Raw genomic sequence first — 22,258 nt, forward strand, 5'->3', positions numbered from 1 at the left:
CAGTAGAACTTGTTGAAATGGAAAAACATTATTCACAAAACCAGTGGCATATTTTTAGCAGTTGACATGCCACCAGGGCAGTTGGAAACATGGCAGAGGCAGCTTTGTGTGACTAACCAGCTCTTCTATGAAATGAAGGAGGGACTCTGGAGAGAGCTGACCTTTTTTCTATAAACCCAGCCGTACCAAAGCATGCAGCAGTATTCACCTGGCTCTCTGGGCTTTTCAAATCCATTTATCAAATCAAAGTAGCCCCCCCCCAAAAGCACAGCAACTTGTGTACCAACTTTTCTTTCTCTTTGCATGAGTTCAATACACTGTTTTTGCTTGCATGTCTGGCATGGCCAGCTGGTGATAAGCACAGACACTTTCCACAGAAAGAAATGGTTCCACCACAGTTGGTGTGCTAGTGTTAGACTTCAGCAGGCACCACAGTCCTGAGTTAATGAGATTATTTTCACAGAAAAGGATGAAAAGGCATGAGATGTTGGCCAAATAATTCTATTGGTTCTCAATCCCTAAATAAAACTCCTGCATTCTTCTTCCCCATTACGGTTGCAAAGATTCTCAATTGTACATGAGAATGTGGCTGCACTGGTAGATTTTCATGCACTGTGCGCCTAACAATAGTGCACATGGCTCATGCAGTTCACACTTTATCCTGTCTCTATTTGGAATAGCGTATGCACCACTTCTTAGCTTGTGAAATTCAATGTTCGTACCACATTAATCAAGCAGGTATTATTGTAATGTCTATTTTTGATTTTGCAGACAAATGTCTTGTATTGTCGTCTTTTCCATTCTTTCAATTATGCCTCTTAAAAAATAAGTAAATATATTTTTCTCCACCCCTAACTGACTCTGTATCCCCAATTAGCAATAATCACGCATCAGATTAACCTCATGGGCTACAGTACTGCCACTGTGCAAAGCACGGAATTTTGTCTGTGTTCTATAAATCAGCATTCTGAATTCTACATACATAAATTTCATCTACAGACTGGTTTATGACCATAAGATGGGACAGTTTTGTTCAAGATAAGTAGGCCTTGCCCTGGCCTGTATGGGAGGCTGCCTGTAAGTCACTTAGAAGCTTATCTGAGTTTCCTTGAAAGAACAACAGAATATGTTCAAATATTCTAAAATTTTCAGCTGTTTCTTTAAAAATAAAAATAAAAAGCCCATTTCTAGTATCTGTGAACATACGTTTGAAAGACAACACATTGAACATTGAAGTTGGAGGGTGCTAAGAGGGGTGGTAAAGCAGGATTTTTAACCCTCTTCCCTTCAATTGCAAATCACGCCGCAACCAGCTATTATTGCTACGTGGTTCTGTTTGCCTTGCAGGCCTGCATTCAGCTGACTGACTGCCTAGACGAAACTTTCAAAGATCACAAAAATGTGTAAAAGGAGAATATTTTCTAGGTGGTGGGAGGGGGGGAATTGAAAAGTGAGGTTAGACTGGATTTCATCATTGTCCTCACTTGCATTAATCCTGGTAATGCTCCTGAGCATTGCAGCCCTAGAACTTTACCTTGAAACCTGATCTACTTGAAGCTGCGGTAGAGTTGGGAATTTCTGTCCCCACCCCACCCCCCAACATCAAATTCAGATTAAGTTTATGTAGAATTCAGTTAGTTATTTCTTATCCAGTGGCGGGGTTCCTTCTTACTTGATACTTTTCATTCTGCACAGAGGACAGTTATTGTGTTGCAGCTTTCACTTGTATTGTGTGTCCTGTTTCTGTTAAAAATCTTAGTCTACTAAACAAAGGCATTCCTTCAGTGGCTGATAGAGAATGTTCCCATTTGATTTATTCCTGCCACAATACTGCAGCCATCTCTCTTCCCCTCCCACCTAACCCCCCCCCCCCAAACCCAGTGCTGCTTCTGAGATTTCATCAAGAGTTGTCTTCCTAGTTTTTAAGGTGTGGGAACTACCTTGCTTTTTAAAGAAATTGTACCTGTTAGTAAGGAGTTCTACATCTCTAAGAGAATCTGAGGTTTCAGTGATGGAGACCTGAGACCTCAGAGACCAATGGCAACTCCTTGTCCTTTTATCTTGATGCTCTGCTTTAAGTATCAGCAATTTTCTCAATTCTTTGTAGGAATGGTGGACCCATCTATGGCTCAATGAGGGCTTTGCATCCTGGATTGAGTACCTCTGTGTGGACCATTGTTTTCCAGAATACGATATCTGGACACAATTTGTTTCTGCCGATTACACACGAGCTCAGGAGCTGGATGCCTTAGACAACAGTCACCCTATTGAAGTGAGTGCCAACTGCTGCAATCAGTGGAGTTTGCATATGCTTTGTTGCATGCTCTTTCATTGTTAGAAATTCTTCCTCTGATAACGGGCTGGGGTGTCGGGGGGGGGGGGCTGGGGGCTGGGAGGAAAGCAACCAAGAATGCTATATCTTAGAGACTAAATGATTTAGTTACCTTAACACTGCTTAGTATATCTGTAACTGGAGTTGCAAGTCAAATGCAGTCTCTTCTGACGACTTGTTGATTTTCTCACCCCAGGTCAATGTGGGCCATCCATCTGAAGTAGATGAAATATTTGATGCAATCTCTTACAGCAAGGGTGCGTCAGTAATTCGAATGCTACATGACTACGTTGGGGATGAGGTAAATCTATAACTTTACTCCTGCTGACATCTAGGGTAACTGTGGATGTTCTGTGTTCTTTTATGTAGAAAGGGTTGTGTGGTGGGGAGCTTGGTGGATAAAGCAAAGGTCCATTTAGTCCAGTGTTCTGTTTCCAGCAGCTGCACAACCAGATACCTCTGGGAGTTGAGCAGCAAAACATGAAAGTGGTGGCCTCCTCCTTATCTTTGTCTTTAGCATCTGACATTCAGATCCTATCTCTGTATATATCCCTCCTTCCTTGGATGTTTTTAAGCAGAGTTTGGATGGCCATCTGTCATGGATGCTGTAGCTGAGATTCCTGCATTGCAGGGGGTTGGACTAGATTACCCTTGGCATCCCTTCCAACTCTACAATTCTATGATTCTATGTTGGTTCCATTACTCTATAGTGGTCAATTATTATCCTTATTTATATTAAATATGCTCCATACACCTGGGTGCAACCCAGGATCTTTATTTGCCTTAAGCTGAAATTCTTACATTCAATCACTTTTGGGAAGATTTGGTTGGTTCCCAAAATTGGATTTGGGTTGGTTCCCAAAATTCTCTGGTGTGTAGAATCGACATGTGGGGCACAAGAGCAAGTCACAATTTTACATGTTATGTAATTAGGCACCCTGCATTCACCTGCTGTCCACGCCTCTTGTTTTTTATGGCGTACTGCGTAGTATGTATAATTGGAATTCTAAGTCAAAACCAGACTTCATGCTTTTCAATTTTGTCATTTTTAATCATTAAAATGATACTGAAACTGCCTTGTTAACACTGTTTTAATCTTCCTTCATTCAGTATTCCAAAAAGCTGCTCAAATATGGCTATTCTAAAATTAACCACTTTAAAAGACATATTTGTAAATGCATTTTATAGTGAAAGAATAATTATTATAGTATGAAATGGAAAGCAGATAAAGTTTTTCAATACTTATTTTAATCAGACTATCCACTTAAGTGCCCTAGTGGACTTTGCAATTTCAAGGTTTCTTATTTTTCAACTAATGTTTAAAACATTTTGAAATGTTTTTTAATGGTTTTCAACTGGCTTTCAACCATTAATGCATCAAAATGGTTGCAAATAGCACAAAATATCTGTGAGCAGCAGAGAGGTTAAGTTAAAGTAGTTAGGAGTTGCCACAGGATTGGAAGGATCTAAAAATTAGTATTGGGGCTTAATAGTATAGAGGCTCAAAACCTATCTAAGAGTCACATTATTTAGTTTTACATGTTCCAGCACTCTTAAATTAAGTAGTGCATTCCTGTTGCAGAAGCTTGTGACTCTGTTCTTCAGCAATATGCCAGTTTTAAAGGACTGCATGCTACTAGAAGAGTGCAAGGATGGTGCACAAATTTAATCTGGGGTTGTCAAAAAACCCTGTTAGCTCATGAAAAAGATCAATAGTTTTGTGGAAAAGAACACATTACATTCCAGTCCGGTCCAGTGATAAGCTAATTTTGAAGAAGTTGTTTATATTAAAAAAATTAAAATATTACATTCACAGGACTTCCGGAAAGGAATGCACCTCTACCTTACCAAGTTTCAACATAAGAATGCAGCTACAGGTAACTGGCTGTTGTGTTTGTACTCTCTCTTTTGTTGTCCCCTTGTCCCCAGAACATTACATTACACAGAGAAGTTGCACCCCACAGTGATAATTTGTTTCTGCCTGAAATTCACCAGCAAAGTGTTTCCTATCAAACTATATCTGTATGAGTGTGTGATCCTTCTCACAATACTTTTCTCTGACCATCTGGAAATTTGTAGTAGTAATAGGCTAAATTTACTTTGGGGGAAACCCAGGTCAGATTCTGAATTGGAAACGTGGCTTGTTTATTTCCTGACCCAGATGCAAGCTGATCTTCTATTAATTCCTCTGCTAACTCCCCCCCCCCCCAATTGATCATACATGAATTAAATGTCTGAAAATAAATAATAGTCGATGGAATGGGAAGAAGCTCATTTTGCTTTTACTGCTCTTAATATATTTAATACAGTCATGTGGTTGGTGCTGTACAGAAAAGAGCTGAAACTATGCCTCTCTGCCATGGGAGGGATTGCACCCTGTTGATGCTTTTTTGGGTTGCTGTTCCAAGTATTCAGTAGTGTTTCTGGCCATAAATCTGAAGAGCTGCTTTTGACTTGCTCAAGGACTTGACATTATTTAAAGGGAGCTTTGGCTGAACAGCAGAACCTCAAGCCATATCACTAATTGTTGTTTCAAAGTCCCCTCCCATTTCAAAAGTAGATTCCCCTGGGGGACGGAGGCTTCTCCTTCTAACAAGGCAAACCCAAAATTCAATTGGGTGTTGCAAACTAGTTGTGTGGCTCTTTGCATTCCAGCTTCTCATCAAGCAAAAGGATTTGTGGGGGGAGAGGAGGAAGTTCTGCCAGCAGTTATTTTCCATCAAAATGTAACTGGCAGGTGTATGGCAACTCAAAGCCAGTTCAGATGTTATCTTTTTTTTTTTTTTTTGCAACATTTCAGTAATTTCCCACTTCCTTGGGAAATATTTTGGCTACAGCACAGAAAACTGAGGCACATGCCTACATTCTCTTGAAATAAGTGGAATTTAAGTACTTAACTAAGAGTTTAAATGTTGTCAGCTTGAACTTACGCTTTCCCTAACAGATCTGGGTTGTTCCTTTTGTGCATTGACAAGTCATACTCATACATTGCAGACAGTTTCCGATTTCTCAGGAACTTGCTAGAACACAAGCAGCCTAGCTGCTTGGACAGAATTGGGATTAGGGAAGCCAGAGTGGAACGATGGGAGTAGGCAGGGAAACAGAAATGAAGTCTGGGCACACAAACCGCCTCAGAATGTAAGCTCACAGAAGGGACAAAGAGAAACAAATGAGAAGCCCAAGTGAGATCAGGAAGAAGCATAATCAAAGAATTCCTGGCACAAGCTGTAAAGCAGCCTGGCAGCAGCCTATTTTCTTGCTGACAGACCAGCATCAATGAACACTGAACAGCCAAATAATTCCAGAATGTCACTGGCAGTCAGAAAGACAGGACTGAGAAGAGATTTCTGATGCAATTCAGAACCCATACGAGATGTTCTGGATTTTATGGGACTGCTGGCAGTTTTTAAGACTCATGTTAACATAATGCATTGATCAGTGCAGGCTTAACTGGTCATAACTCTGCTGCCTGCAGATGCATTTCAGTTTCAGTTGGCCTATGGGAATTAACTGCTGCTTTGCTGTTTTATTTTCAATGTTACATTTGCTTTTTAATTTATATTTTATATTGTTTTAATTGTTGTGAACCTCTATGTAACTTCATTGCATAGTTATATAGATACATTTTAAATAAAAAACCAAAGCAGTAGCCAGCTCCATCCTATTACAGGTGTGTATTCATTTCTAAAAGAAATTAAAAACAAAACCATTAGTTTCTAATTAATCTCTTGAGAGAAATGAATGAAAAGTACAAAACTGAATGGGAGAAGCAAAAATCCTTTAATTCCCCAGAGTATCCTGGAGGACAGCCTTTATGCTGGGATGCTCTTCCTTTGATTGATCAAATTCAGTGAGTGGAACACATGTGGATTTTTTTTTTTTACCTACTTCCTTTTCCATGCTTGGATTGAGTTTTCTTGGTTTTTTTCTGCGATTTAACTGGGTTTCTTTTCCTGGATTATTTCTTCCTTGGAATGTTTCAGGGTATGTTTGTTACTTCCCTATTTTCTACCCCTTCTTGGATTTCACCTCCCTCTCGCCCACCCCACCCCCTTTAAAGGAAGGGAAACAGGGCGTGGATTCCATTCCCCTTGGGCAGCATCTAACTGGGAGAACTGGGAAGCCAGTGAATCTCCAGACTGCACGGAATTCTCCCAGTAGCTGCTCAGCATGCTGCACAGACTGTGCACCTTTTTAAAGGACCAATCCAGAGCCTTTGTTTTCACCATGTGCAAAGTGCTGACTTCATCAGGACTACAAGAGGGAGCCACTGGATTTGAGCCAGCCTATTTTTCCTGGCTAAGGAGCAGGAGGAGACCCTGAAATCAGCATGGCATTATATTGCTTAGCAAAGGATATATCAAGGGAATCTTCTGTAGGAGGCCATGAGTGAGGTAATCTTGGAGTCTTCTAAAAGTGGCAAGACATGAAAACTGTCCAGTCTTAAACATAAAGCATTGGGAAGCTCAGAGAATGGCATCCCATAATTGCTTTTGGGAACCTTTTTTGCAATCTGTGTAAAGCTCCTGCTATTTTCCTGATATTTGGGTTTCATGTAAGAAATGGAGGCACCAGAAAACAGGCTGGATCAGCACTGCAGTCAGTGTAGAACCATAACAAAGGAGAAAGGAATGAAACAAATGAAATGAGACAATCATTGTTAGCATCCGTCTGTCTCAGAAGACAATGGAGGAGCAAGCCTATGGGAGTAAAGTCAAAGTGTTGAGACAATAATGAGTGGAAAGCAAAATATTTTTTCTAAGTGCACATCCCTAGAAAACATGGGCCTAGTAATTTGGGGTGCTGTTGTAACTTTAAACTGTGATACCAAAGACATTTGCATTGCTGTAATTTTTATTTCTGGGGTATTCTCACTGGCTCCAAGTAGGAGGTTTGAAAGTGGCAGAAGTATTGGGTTGAGAGGGTCCTGATGTTGCAGCTGTGTGTAGATTGGTAGTTAGAAAGAGTTGGACAAGGGAAGCAAATCCCCCTGTAGGGTTTCACTGCCTTTCCCCCCATTGGTTTCATGGGAGTAACGGCTGCTTGCCTTATCAAAAGAATTTGTTGGAGCTGTGAACAAATTGTTTGGAAATTACTCTGTGCATTAAAATTATTTAAAAATGATTAACAGCAGTAGAATTGTAGAGGATTGTGTGCTGGTATTAATGAAACTGCAGCTGCTTACTAGTTGGGGGAGCATTTTCATGTGAGTTTTTTCCCCCTTCCACAGAGGATCTTTGGGAAAGCCTGGAACAATCGAGTGGTAAACCTATTGCTGCTGTGATGAATACATGGACCAAGCAAATGGGGTTTCCACTTGTTTATGTGGAGGCGGAACAGGTAGGTATATTACTTTCTTTTATAGTGGCTCAGTTGAGACAACATGCAAAATGGTTGCACTTTGAAACATAGAAAACAAATGCAGAGAAACTAGGTATAAACTGGGATTTGTGTCTATCTGCTCGGCACTCCCATTTCTGTATTGAAAAGGGCTCTCTGGAACAGCAGCTGTAACTTCTGGCTTGTCAGTTCAAATATTATACCAAACCTTAGTTAGCTGAAATAGCTTTTGTGTACACACTAGAAACTGTAGTTTTCTAACTTGATCACAAACCATGGTATGTTACTGCAGACATCATGCCAAACTTTACTTACGCTTCCTGAAGCATAGTTGAGCTTGATGCCTGAATTATGCATTTTCTGTCAAACACAACACATGCATGCACATGTCACCAGCATCTGAGTCAAAATTTCAAAAACATTGAATCCACATGTTCTTATTGCGATAAAAAAAATTGTGATATTTTAGAGATTGCAGAGGCAGAAAATGTACAGTGGTAGCTCGGGTTACGTACTTAATTGCGCATGTGCAAACCGGAAAAACCTGGAAAAATTGCTTCTGCTCATGTGCAGACCGTGAAAACACGTCTGCATGCACGAATTACGTGTGCTTCGGGTTGTGCTTCCGGGTTAGCAGAGTTCGTAACCCAAAAAGTATGCAACCCGAAGCGTACGTAACCCGAGGTACGACCGTATTCCTAATCGAAATGGTTGACTAAACTGGATAGATTATGCAAATGGAGCAAATTTGCAAGCAGATTTTGCTAGCGTCACTTGTGGGAGCAACTGAATTGATTAGTTAGTGTAGACATTGGTGATAATACTGATGGTTAAATTGTGCAAATCAAGCTAAATGTAGTTCTATTTCTGGAACAAATGAGGAATGAAGATGCAGGGTACTGAAGCCTCATACCTGGATTCAGCTACTCCTTCTTTTGCTTAAGCATTGCTCACATGAGCTTTCAGTATTTACCTTCATAGCCAGAAAGTCTTAAATTCCTAACAATGAATGGTGCATCAAAACTACTGATAGTTTGGTGCATCTGTTTACATGGGTTGACGGATTACCAAAAAAACCTCAGCTCTAGAGTCCCTTGCTGATTACAAAGGTGGCAAATTCCTTCTGAGATGTTCTTTATTTTTTATTTATTAAAATGCTTGCATACTGCAATTTCATTTAAAAATAGCAAAGCAATTTGCAATAAAAATTAAGCCGTTTTCTTCTTTCTTAGATCTAATTCATTTGTAACTGAAAATCAATAAAATACTAATTTAAAAATAATTAAAATAGATCACCAGCTAATTATTACAGAAAATGTTTTTTTTTAATTGTCCACATAAGCCTGGTGGCAAAGAAACATTTTCAGCAAACTTCTCAGCAAATAAAGAATACACCTGCTGATTGAGAGAGCTTTCCACAGGGCTGGGCCAATGACACTAAAATTCAGTTTTGTCCTTATATCACATGAGCCTCACCAACTTACTAAACAACCAGTGATGCTCCTACAGATTATCTCTGTGATGGAGCGGCATAGCTTTCAATATTTTAGTCATTGAAACATTTCTATCCTGCCTTTCAGTCCTAGGATGTCTATAAATAAAACATGAAAATAAATAAAATACTATAAAACAAAATCTAGAATGAGGTTGAGGGGGAGCCAGATGACAAATATTTTTGCTGCTCTCTAGAAAGCAGTTATAATAAGGTAGCCCAGGCAGTACAGCTTTGAAATGGTTTGTTGCTTAGTTTGGACTTGCCATTGAAGTCCCATTTGGAAGCTGTACACAAAGGTAGTGAGCATGTCCCTAATTCTGTTTCTCCTGTACCCCAACCCACCCCTGCATCTGATTTCTCTGAGGAAGAATAGCAGGTGCTAAAGGTGTGAGATGAATGAGTTGCTTACCTAGAATGCCCTTGTTCCTCCAGTGCTTTGGGCAGCAGGCTGTTTTTAACAGTGCATTACTGTGATAACTTTCAAAATCTTAGATAAGGGTTTTTTTGTCTGTGTTTGGGGACTTCCCCACCAAAAATAACAAGCTTGTAAATGCAGGAAGGAAACTATCCTAAATTGTTACTTGGAGCTGCAACTAAAAACAAAATTGATGAAGCAGTAGAGGGCAGGATTTATGGGAGAGGGTTGAGAAAACAGGACTCAGGTGGGGGAAATGTAAGTGGTGTAGCAAGCCTCAATTTTCTAAACACTAGAAGACTATATTCGTTTTTCATCAATGTGACATTATATAACATTTTCCAAAGTGCAAGTACTTATGTATTCATTAGACGTAACTCTCTAAAGGGAGCGAGTTTAAGTCCCATGTTGCAAATGCTATTTTGGGGGCAGAAAAGGTGCCTCATAAAGCTCTCCAGCGATTTCATTGCTGGGCTGAGATTTGCAGCAGGAACTTCCTGTGTCATGACTCATGCTCTTAAGGACTGAGACCTAAGCACTGTTCCAAGTTTTGGTATGACTTTCCTCTAAAATAATTGTAATTTAACATAAAGTCATAGAGTCAAATAGTACAACAATATGATAAATTATCAATTGTGGCAAATTTGCTTCATTTGAAAAGAAAGGTGCTATAAGGCACTTAAGTTATTGGTTTGGGAGCACCGTCCCCTAATCCCAGATGAGAAATGGTTTTGGTTACTCAACAGGGTGCTCAGATGTGCTTTCTTCCATATCCATCTTTCAGGTGGTTGCCATCATTTATAAGCCACAATGCTCACTCCTCAAATAAACATTGGGATGGTTGTGGTTAAGCATAGAAACTTCTGGTTTTTTGGTGAAAGGCATTAAGCCATAAAAGTCTATATTTTGGTCCTCTATATCCCTGAAGTCTTATTAGCAGCATTGCATGAGAGGCTTTGAATAGTTATTTAGCTGGGGACCCTCGTCCAAACGCATTTGATGATGTCCTCTTATGTTCAAGGCCTGAGGCCTGAGGCCTGATGTAGAATTTAAGTTTGCTAAACTGAACTATGGATCAGCTTGAGCCAGTGCCACATTTTGCCAGGCAACAAGACCACCTAATCTGTCTTGCTAGAATCTCATTTGTCCTACTTAACCTGTAGCCACTGATAACCCAGTCCTGGTTATGCTATAATATATGCGATATACAATACAGTGTCATAAGAAAACATGGCAGCTATGACTGGGGCACCAGAGATCATTGGGACCAACAGAAAAAAGGTATGTGGGAATGCGAGGGCAACAACAGAGGGGGGTGAGAATTGGGAAAGAAGTAGCAGCTCAGCATGTTGGACATTTGACCAGCCTAATGTGGCCTGTGAATTCAAGGAAGGAGGCCCTCATAGCTGGAAGGGTTCTGGGCATATGATTTTACTTAAAACCTTTGAATACTATTCTTGCCTCTTGTTCTCTACTCCAGCGAGAAGATGAAAAAGTGTTGAAGCTAGTCCAGAAGAAATTCTGTGCCAGCGGACCATTTAGTGGTAAGGCGATGGCTAATAGCAGGAGCCAAGCAGCGCACCATATTGTACGTGACACCAACCATTCTGGGAAACAGCACTTGCACTGTCAGTTTCTGCAGGCAGGTGTCCTTTTTAGGATTTAGATGTTTGAAATAACTTGATCTTTTTTATATATAAAAAAATGAACTACTAAGCCTGAAGTTCTAGTTTTTCATTATTTTCCTTCTTACAGTCTGCATGTTTTAACTAGGAAGATTGTAATCTGCCTTTAAATTTTCTTTACAATGTGTACTCAGTGCCTATGTGTATCCAGAGCATTTCTGGAAGGCAGTAGAAATGGATTTACACAGTGTTCCCCCCTGCACATGGAACTCTAGTGTAGAATGGATTCAATATTGCAGATACTGCACCCAGCTGCTCCGTTGCCACACATATTTGACAAATCACATATTTAGCCCTTGTTAGGCATGTAGTTGGTAGGTATCGAATGAGTGCTTATTTATCACAGAGTTAGAAAGGACCAAAAAACACACACCACCTTTTAGCATTATCTGTGCCAGACGGCAGAGCCATCAGTGCACGTAATCAAGATTACAGCTCCACTTCAGGAAAGAGCCTTTAGTGCAGGTGTAGCTAACCAGAGGACTTCCATATTTTGCTGGACTAAAACTCTCATTATCCCTGGCCATTGGCCATGCTGCTGGGACTGATTGGAACTGGAGTCCAGTATCTGGAGGGCCATGGGTTAGCCACCCCTGCTTCAAATAGCAGCGGATTACTGATGCAAGCAAGTAAAACCACGTGTTCCAGGAGAAAGCACATAACGAAAATGCAAACAAGCCACTGGCTCCTCCTACGTGAGGATGGAGGGATTACTTTCCTGGTGGCAAATATAACAGTCAGATGCTGGGTTTGAAAGAGACTCATTCAACCTGTCTTCCCGAAAGAACTTTGAGGATATTCTGTTACTAATTGTGGTAGTCCCTTTCTAGAAGAGAAGTAAGAGAACCCACCTTATCTTATAGAAAATCCAGTGAAGGAGGCACGACTATATATTCTTAAACTAAGCTATCTTCACTGTTCCAGAACTTCATACCTCTCACTAGTTCAAAGCATTCATTGACTTTCAAGATTATATTTGCTGACAGTCAGCTTTTGTAGCCTTATATCTGCAGCTATCTATAACTGCTTCCATTTCTACTTAACTTTTTATTGTGGAGTGTAATTATGTCCCTATTCAACCTTTCTTTTTCTAAGCTGAGCAGATTAAGCTCTCATATTTGTTCCTAGCGATGTACTTCCTTCCTGTGACCATTCTATTTGCTGCTCTTGAAAATACAAGATTTCTTTCATATTCATTACCAGACTGAACGTAAGAGTTCATCTAAGCGTTAATGAGCAGAATTGAATATTTTTGTAGAGTTTATGCAGGACCATATATTTTCTAAGCTCTTTGAGCAGTTTTCATTGCTTGAAAATCATGGTGGTTGAAAAGCTTTATGAATATTTTTCAAAGGAAAGTAATGAAGAATTGGAATGTTTCACTATTTTCCCAATCCCAGGAGTAGCTTGCTAAATGAACTCAGTGGGATAGCACTGAACTTTCCGTGGTTCTGTTTAAGCAGCTGTTTGCTCAGGTTGACAGAGGCAAGAGCAGCCCTGAGAAATTTTCACACATTCTCACACAAACATATAACCATACTGTGTTTCCTCCTCACATTTGTCTCCCTTCTGTGTACGGTAGTTACTTTTAATAGCTAAACATTAGAACCATCTGGGATGTGTGAAAGGATAACCATTCAGTTGTAGCATTGATGCATTGGCACCAGAGCACCCATGCTTTCCAAGTTGGCTTGCTTAAAAGGGTGCATGCCTCACTTGAACTGGTACCACATGGTTCTGACTTTTAGCAGGTGTTGCACTGCCTAACCCAAGCCCATTATGGCTAAATGTGTGTATTTAAAGGAGTAATTCTTCATATAAATAGTTCGTGCCTAGCTTTTAATGACACCTCCACCTTCAAAGTGACTGGAAAAAGACAGTCCTTGCCAGCAGGCTTGAGGAGGGGAAAGGGAAATGAGTAAACTTTGACACCAGTTCCTAGTTTCATAGTAGTACTTGTATTGACCCACCGGAATGGGAACAGTTCAGGGAGTGGAGGAGCCGAATGGAGTTGCTGTCCCAGCAGAGCTAACAGAGTGGCCATTTCCCATCTCTCTCTGCTGCAGCCTGATGAAATGGCTGCTACCAAGTGACAGTTGAGGAAGGGAGCTGGCATGTCAGTAGAGCCCATGGAATGGTCCTGCTTCGTATCTCTCCCTCGGTTACAGTCTGTAGGAAGTCAATCAATCATTTCAGTTGAACTGGAATGCTGAACATGAGAACTATTGTTCTAAAATATAAGTCGTAGACCTCCAAAGTGCTCTTTGGATTTTTATTTTTAAAAAAGGAACTTAGATATTTTACTTTTGCAGAATCATTGCATTGATACTATACAAATGTGCTGACTTGGAGCAGCTGTGAGTTTAATGCGATAAAAGGGGTGTTTCCGTGGGTCTGGGCAGTTTGCCATACCATGCCTTGTTCTGTCAGGCATTCTTCTCTTTTCTCATATAGGGGATGGTAACCCTCAGTGGATGATACCAATCAGCATCTGTACAAGTGAAGACCCAACCCATGCCAAAATGCAAGTGTTGATGGACAAGCCCGAATTGACGTTGGTTTTGAAAGATGTGAAGCCAGAGCAGTGGGTGAAGGTGAGCAGAAAGGGGAGACAGTCTTCTGAATTAACCTGGCAGATTGTCCAAACGTAGTCAGCACCTTGATTGGCCAGATGTGTATTCTTGCAGCATGTTATGGTCTTGTTACCTTACAAGTTATACTGCCTCACAACCCAAACACCAGGAATATGGAAGTGTCCTGAGTCCTTCTGGCTGATAAAGTTATAGTGGCTGCTGTTGTCTGAAAAAAGTAGCTATAAACCAGAGATACTATATGAACTAAGTTTTAATTGTGGATTTCAGAAGAGAAGAGGTGTTTGTTTGTTTGTTTGAATGATTTTAAGGCCATTCTGTCTAGGTCGCTTACAAACATATAACACATATCACAATTCCATTAAAATATAAAGTGCAAAGTTAATATATTAGAATATCAAAGATTCCAGCTAGCAGTAACAGTTAAAACATCATTCAGTCCAACATAAGCAAAATTATGTAAAAAAAATCTAATAATCAGCTGTGAAACCAATATTCCCAAAAAACTACCAGGGATCATACCAAAATAATTTTAAAATCCAGTTTTACCGGTACCGGTACTTACTTCATAAAATGTCAAAACAAAATAAAAAATAAATAAATAATTCCTTCCAGTAGCACCTTAGAGACCAACTAAGTTTGTTCTTGGTATGAGCTTTTGTGTGCATGCACACTTCTTCAGATACACTGAAACAGAAGTCACCAGACCCTTATATATAGTGAGGGAGTGGGGAGGGGTATTACTCAGAAGGGTGGTGGGAATGGGTGATTGGCTGATAGGTGTGGAAAACAGTTCATAAAATGTATTATGTTGATTTTGGTGGGGGGTTGCAGTCAATTTTTTTTCTTTTACAAAGAGGATTACCAAAAAAGTTGAAACAAGTATGTCTTCAAAACCTTTTTGGTGGCAGGTGACAACCTTTCCCTGGACCAAGCAAGGTCGCCCTCCTTTTTGGGGCAATCCTGCTTAGTGCTGGGTTCCTGTTTTGCACAGTGTTTGAAAGGCTCTTTACAACCAGCTGGTTTTTGGACAGTTTGAAAGTGGCTCAAGCAGGCTTTGGCCAAGCCCCTGCTCTTAACCTGCAGGACGGGAGGTTTAGGGTGAGTGGACGTGGCTTGCCCAATTTGGCCTCACAGCCCAAAGGGGAAGCCTGGTGGGCCAGGATTATCCTTTGAGTTGGAGGTTCTTCACTCTGGCTATAAAACTTCAGGACTTTCTTTGATGAGAGAAATGATGCACAAATCTAATGAAACTAAACATGGTCCTTTCCAGTAAGGAAAACTAGTCATCTTGCTGATAGTCAGTTTGATCGTACAAGAACTCTAATCTCTTCTCTTTTTGAAACTCCTTTCTGTTAAAGCTGACCTGTTGATGGTAATTCTCATTTATCTTGCTGCATGAAGTACTACCAGTGATATAAAATAATTGCCTGGTTCTGTTCTCCCTGTTTGACTCAAATACGGTCAAGGGTCATTTGGGGACTGTGGATTTGTTTCTTGGTTGTCTTCTGTAAGCTGCTGACTGAATTTCCCCATTCTATATTTTCAGCTGAACCTGGGAACGGTAGGGTTTTACCGTACACAATACAGTTCTGACATGCTGGAGAGTTTGCTCCCAGCTATCCGTGACCTCTCCTTACCCCCTGTGGACAGGTTGGGGCTGCAGAATGATCTTTTTTCTTTGGTAAGTGATTGCCTGTCTTCTCTCTTCACTAACCTGATTCCCCCCCCCCCCCCGTTCCTGTGGCAGCAGATTGTTTCCGTTGCTGTAGAAATGTCTCCCCAAAGTTAGGTGCTATTTCTGGAGGTATGGCATCTTTTCAGTTAATGAATTTGGCATCTTGTTAGTGAGGTGTGTAAGTTTCACCTCAGCATGATCAAGCAAAGGCCCTGTAGCTCCAGCTGGCTATAATGCTATTTTCCTGCAAGAGAATATTTTACTTCAAGCTAATAGCCTGAGCAATGTGTTTAAACTTAGATAACCAGCATTCTGAAACATGAATAAATTATGCAAATGGTGTATCAAGTGGAAGGTTCTGATTTCTGTTTAGTGGTATTCTGCAAGCCAAGTTTTATTTTATTTTACTTTATTTTCTACTTTTTTGAATAGGTGACTCCTTTGTAGTATCTTTAGCTGCTTTTGATATTCCCTTCAGTTTCAAAAGCAGTTAGCCAAGTGCTGAGATTGGTTAAATGTTTCTTTGAATCTTGGCCACTGTTTGTTTTGGCTAATTTTGCATTATTTTTTCTGCTGCTTTTGCTTGTGGGGAGGTGCTGTACAGAGCACAGAAGCTCCACTCCATGATCTTTGGGTCTCTCAGGATCTCACTTGAGCAGTGCCTAGCATTTAGAAGCTACAAGTGCTAGAAATTTACTTTGTAGAAAGAGCTGGTGCTGAACGTTGTGCCTAGTACTAAACTGTGCCCTTTTACAAGCAGTTGCAGATATGTGAAATAAGCACAGCCATGTCAGTGCCATAGATTCCCCACACACCCTGACCTCCTGGTTTCAGAGGGGGTTTTTTATGTGAGAGGATGCGAAATGGAAGGATTTGCATAACAAATCTGTGGGTGACTTTCCTTGCTATGTTTTCCCTTAAGAAACAAGGATAGATTGATTCTGGTTAATTTTAACAAAAAAGTTCCATTGGGTCCTGCATAGAGAATGTAGGTTCTTAAGTAACATGCATTTTAAATTTGAGAATGGTAAAGAGAATGCAAGAGTGATTTACTTGGGTGGGTGTAATGTCTCCCAGTTAAACCAGCGCTTTTTAAACTTACATGGTCATTAAGCCTTTTCCTGCACATAAATTTATCTGCTGACAAATAGTTTTACAGAGGATTCTAGGATGTTCACTTAACACAGAGCACTGCTCAGGCCTTTTGAACTTTGCAGTAATCCTAAATGATTTGTGAGTGTGAGCACATGTCTATGGGCTGAGTTCACTAGCTGCAGACATTCACAAATTGCTATGGGTGAGGACCTCTGGCAAGAAGGGTCTCCAGCTAAGCTCACTCACACTGAAGTTTGGAGATAGTAGAAATGACAAGAACCACCTTCATACAATAGTCCAAATGAGAGAAATACCTACTTCTTTTAGAAGCTTTCTACATGTCAGAGGACTTGAGAAAGTGAGTTTGTGGACAGCACAAATAGAGGCGGTTTAGTTAAGAAGCCAATATTTGTACATGATAATAAATGCATCTTTTTCAGCCGCTAGAGACTTGAAAGCATCATGAAATAAGTAGAAGTGCAACTTCATCACTAGACTTTAGTGTTAGGGGCGTAGTGGCACAGTGCACCAAGCTTACCTCTCTACCTTTTCCTATTGTTGCAGAGGAACATTGGCAATGGTGGGCAAGTTGTAGTTTAAGGATGGTTGTTTGCCGTTACTGATTTCACTGAGAAATACTTAAGAAGCTTTAGAACCTTAGGCACTCTTGCCTCACAGAGTTAAGCAGTGCCTCTGACACAAGCCAAGCCAATTCCTGACAAATGAGTGAGTGTGTGTTACAGAACAGATTGCCCAGCAGCAGGTTATCTGTCACCAAGATCACATTGTGGGCAGGGAGCAGCTGGGATTTCCGTCCAAAAGACCATCCGGTAGGAAGACAAAATGGGCAAGTAAAGCCAGGAACCAGGGTTGAGGAAGATAGCTCTGCCTAGTCCAGCATCTTATATTCAGTAGTGCCCAGCTAGATGCTGCTTCTTGGCAGGCCCCCCTATGGTATCCTAGGAACCCTGTGAGGTAGGTTAGACTGGGAGACTGACTGGCCCAAGGTCACCCAGCAAACTTCATGAATCCTGGTCTCCCAGATCCCTCATGAATCTGTCTAATCTCTTTTTAAATGCCTTCTAAGCTAGTGACCAGAGTACCATCCGCTGGAGGTAAATTCCATAAACTAATTGTGAGTTGTAAATTGCATAAACTAATTCTGAGTGCTACATTCTTGGATCTGTCCTGAACCTACTGCAGATCCATTTCATTAGGAGACACCAAAGTGCAGAATTATGAGATAAGAAGAAAATTCTGTTTCCCTTTTCACATTTGTTTCATAATTTATTAAACCTTTTTCATAGCCCCTTTTAGGGGCTTGATTTTATCCCTCTGGAATTATATTGGGCTGGGAACCAGTTATTTATAATTAGAGAATGAAATATCCTGCAAAAGAAAGAAGTGAGTAAATAATTAATTAATTCTATAATATAATATAACCCTGTATGTATCTCAATCTAAGCAAATCACCAAATCTGTTTTTATACCTTCCTTTTTCAAATAATCTTCAATATATTTCCACTCAGCTTTGCACTTTTGTTTTGGGATATTTCTAATTACCACCGTCATCCTAGCCAAGTTCATAAACTCCACTAATTTAATCTGCCAATCTTGGATTGTTGGTATATTCTCCCCTCTCCAATTTTGAGCTATGAGTAATCTGACTGCTGCACAAGCATATAAAAATATACTTTTCCTATCTTACTTAATAAAAAGGCTTCAGGGGGGTTTCATACGTAATTCTCAGCATCCTTTTTAATTTCTCATATATTTCATTCCAAAATCCATAAATTTTTTCTACATTTCCACCAGCAATGAAAATAACTGCCCGCTTTTTCATGGCATTTCCAACATTTGTTCATTTTGACTTTATAAATTCTTGCCATTTTCTCAGGTGTCAAATGCCATCTGTACACTAATTTCATCATGTTTTCCTTGATTCCTGTACATGCTGTAAACCTCATACTAACCTTCCATAACTTATCCCATTGTGTTCTGTAAATTGGTCTACCTAAATCCTCAGGATTTAGGCTGGAAACCAACTCTGTATCCCGACTAGAACACACTGATTCCAGTCCCATGTGAAGTAGCATTGTCCTTTCTCTGCCCCTGCCTTCTGCAAAAGGTGCAATCTCCAGATACGAGGAAGAAACACAAAAGAGCTTTCTTTGCGGTAAGCCTTAATTCATTCTGGTTTGGGAGATTAGTGTAACTTGTTTCTTTTCCTCTCTCAGGCCCGAGCTGGAATTATTAGCACTGTAGAGGTTCTAAAAGTCATGGAAGCATTTGTGAATGAGCCCAACTATACCGTATGGAGCGACCTGAGCTGTAACCTGGGGATTCTCTCGACTCTCTTGTCCCACACAGACTTCTATGAGGAGATCCAGGCGTTCGTCCGTGATATATTTTCACCCATAGGAGAGAAGCTGGGCTGGGACCCCAGACCTGGCGAGGGTATGGAAGTTTTTCTGATGTGAGATTTCAGCACTATGAATCTTTGCCCTGCCAGTTTCACTGTGTCCGAATAGACTTCCAGAGGCTTACATCAGTGGTGGGGGAACATTTCAGCCTTTCAGCTTACTTATGCACAGCAGGGGTCCTGATTTGGCTCACAAGGCTGTTTTCCCAAAGTCACACCCACCTGTACCACACCTGAGGTTGTATATGAAAGCTCCATTGCTGGAGTTTAGGAAGAGGAAGACTAGCAAGCATTTTGTAGAAGCAAGGTCACAAACAAAGCCCTGACTCCAAGCCCTGGCTTTTGATGAACTGATAATATTATGTCCTTTTCAATTCAGATTTTATTACACCACCACCCCCAAATTCCAGTAATAAATGTTGCTAATCCTTTAAAAATAAACACATTTTCTTGTTTTTTCATCAGGCCATCTAGATGCACTTCTGAGGGGTTTAGTTCTGGGCAAGCTAGGAAAAGCCGGCCATAAGGCAACCGTGGAAGAAGCTCGGCGCCGGTTTAAGGACCACGTGGAAGGGAAGCACATCCTCTCCGCTGATCTGAGAAGTCCTGTAGGTTGCATTAAGACACCCTTTTCTCCTTAAAGGATCTGTATTCTCTCCCCTCCCCTACATCCTCCCTTGCCTGTATAAAAAATCCTGTCTTTTATACAGTGTTGAGTAACCATGTAAGTTTCCTGCATGGTTGGCCAATAAGTTCCCTTGAGCAGCTGCTAAATATATCGATTTAGAAGTTTTTATTTGTACAAGCAGAACATATACTGATTGCATGGGGCAAGTTCACATGCTTCCAGTGGTTTCTGAAATTCCTTGGCAGAGTTTGGAGGGGCAGCAGGATGAAATCTAAAAGTGAGGATGCATTAAAACTGAATGGTAGTAAATGTGCTCCTTGAGAAATTAATTTTTAATCGTTTTCAAATCATTCTTTCCAGGTATATGTAACTGTTTTGAAGCATGGTGACAGTACAACCTTAGACACTATGCTAAAGGTGAGTGTGTTCTTTGCATTTCTGTGCATGAAAAAATACAGGGACAAATCCATCTATAAATGAATGTGATGAGCCCAGGTCGGTAATGCATTAATGATCAAGGGCACAGGTGGTTTGAATAATTGGCATTTTGATAGTGTATGCTTTTTTGTTCTGTCCCATGTGAACAGTAGTTGCCCTTAATAATGCTCACTTAAATTCAGCAAGAGAGATTTTTAAATGCTCTTGAACTTCTCCCATTGAAATGAATGGTATTAAAAAGCACCATTCGTTCCACAGGTGTGCGCACACAAATTGAAACAATTCTTTTGAATTTAGTCCTATTAATATTCATCCTTCAAAATGGGTAAGATATCAGTACCATAAATTCAATTAAATATAAAGCCTAGAAGATTCACAAAGACCTGGGAGTGCTGTAATCATGTCTATGAAGTTGACAGACAGAGCTTGCAAGTCATAACCAAATGGTTATTTTTCTGTTGGCGGCTTTGATTTTCTGAAAAACCATAGAGCAATGTAGCTTAGACTACCCTGGATTCTGGCCCATCCCATTCCATGGAAACTGTGCTTTGGGCTATACAGTAATGCCCTCTGATCACCTATTAATTCCAGTGGCCACAAAACACTCCATAGCAACTGTTTCCACAGGTGGTTCATGTGCTGGGAGAGCAAATTGCTTTGCAGTGTTCAGAGGAGGATGCAAAAGTTTTTTTAAGAATGGGTTTTTCCTGATACACTTGCACTGTATGGCACAGCTGTTGAAGTTTGCCATGTTCTGTGTTTCCCCCATCTTTTCAAGCTTAAACTCCAGTTGCTTCAGCATTTTTTCACAGGAAGATTATTCATCCCTCAGCTCATACCGAGTGGCTTTTCTTATACCTTGCAGCCAGCTGTATTTGCTCCTGCAGAAGAGCTCTGATCTAAGTAACATGTTACCCCTATATGAAGGGCCTAGCCATGAACACACTTCCAAAAAAGACAAGTACTGGTAGTTCAGTTAAATATAGGTAGCACTGCAGGTTATTTGGAAATGGCTCTCATTTCACCACCGCGTGGAGCTAGGGTGCCTCCTAGTGGCTCTGTTGCCACATCAAATGTGCAGTTATTCGGAAGTGCGGCCTCTGTTTGACCCCCACTAAACTAAGTGGCAAATATTCCTGTGTGGATTACCCATTGGCCATGCTCCCAGAGGCTGAGCAGGTTTGCCAGCGTACCACATGTCAGGTTTCTAATTTAGCTTCGCTGGCTTGAGCTTGAAGCAGAGAGGGTGATTGTTCGTGGCAGAGAAAGAGCCTTGTCACTTGCTCTGTGTTTGATTTCTTTCAGCTCCATAAGCAAGCTGATATGCAGGAAGAGAAGAACCGAATAGAACGTGTACTTGGCGCAATATCTCAGCCGGAGTTAATACAGAAAGTTCTCACTTTTGCACTTTCAGTGAGTAACCAACAAAGTGCTTGGTTGTGTGTGTCCCATGCATCGGCAGTTGCATAAACATGGAATTACTGGGTGCCTGTTTCAAGATCCTGAGAATCTTGGTTTATATTTTTTACTTTTATGGCTTCTATCATACACATCAAAATCAGTGTACAGTGGTACCTTGGTTCTCAAACTTAATCTGTTTTGGAAGTCAGTTCCAAAACCAAAGCATTCCAAAACCAAGGCACACTTTCCCATAGAAAGTAAAGCAAAACCGATTAATCCGTTCCAGACTTTAAAAAAGAACCCCTAAAATAGCAATTTAACATGAATTTTACTATCTAACGAGACCATTGATGCATAAAATGAAAGCAATAAACAATGTACTGCAGTCACACAATCAATCAATAGCTGAACTGGGTTCCACACAGTCCCAAAAAAGCTACAAAAACACAAAATAAATAAATAGCAAAAACAGACAGACACTCAAAACGGAAGTGTGGCACTCAAAATGGTGCATGCTTGGCTTCCGAAAAAAGTTCGCAAACTGGAACACTTACTTCCAGGTTTACAGTGTTTGGGTTCCAAGTTGTTTGAGTACCAAGGTGTTTGAGTACCACTGTACCACAAATACGTATTATACATTCCTAAACAATTACTGATATTCTCACAAGACTCAAAATCCTCACGCCACAGAACAAGACCTCATTTTTTAGAAAAGTTAGTTAACGTTGGCTTGGAACA

At 40.5% G+C, this 22,258-nt stretch overlaps 1 protein-coding gene across 1 annotated transcript in view; it reads left to right on the forward strand.

The window, feature by feature from the left end:
• Nucleotides 1–22,258, forward strand: part of NPEPPS (aminopeptidase puromycin sensitive) — a 75,343-nt gene that overhangs the window by 48,582 nt on the left and 4,503 nt on the right. The window contains 11 exon segments of the mRNA XM_033169588.1: nucleotides 2,108–2,272; nucleotides 2,529–2,633; nucleotides 4,149–4,209; nucleotides 7,563–7,672; nucleotides 11,063–11,126; nucleotides 13,722–13,861; nucleotides 15,408–15,542; nucleotides 18,869–19,088; nucleotides 19,519–19,661; nucleotides 20,042–20,098; nucleotides 21,425–21,532. Coding sequence (XP_033025479.1) covers nucleotides 2,108–2,272; nucleotides 2,529–2,633; nucleotides 4,149–4,209; nucleotides 7,563–7,672; nucleotides 11,063–11,126; nucleotides 13,722–13,861; nucleotides 15,408–15,542; nucleotides 18,869–19,088; nucleotides 19,519–19,661; nucleotides 20,042–20,098; nucleotides 21,425–21,532 — 1,308 coding nt within the window.

Source organism: Lacerta agilis, chromosome 14, assembly GCF_009819535.1.
Source record: "Lacerta agilis isolate rLacAgi1 chromosome 14, rLacAgi1.pri, whole genome shotgun sequence".
Taxonomy (NCBI): domain Eukaryota; kingdom Metazoa; phylum Chordata; class Lepidosauria; order Squamata; family Lacertidae; genus Lacerta; species Lacerta agilis.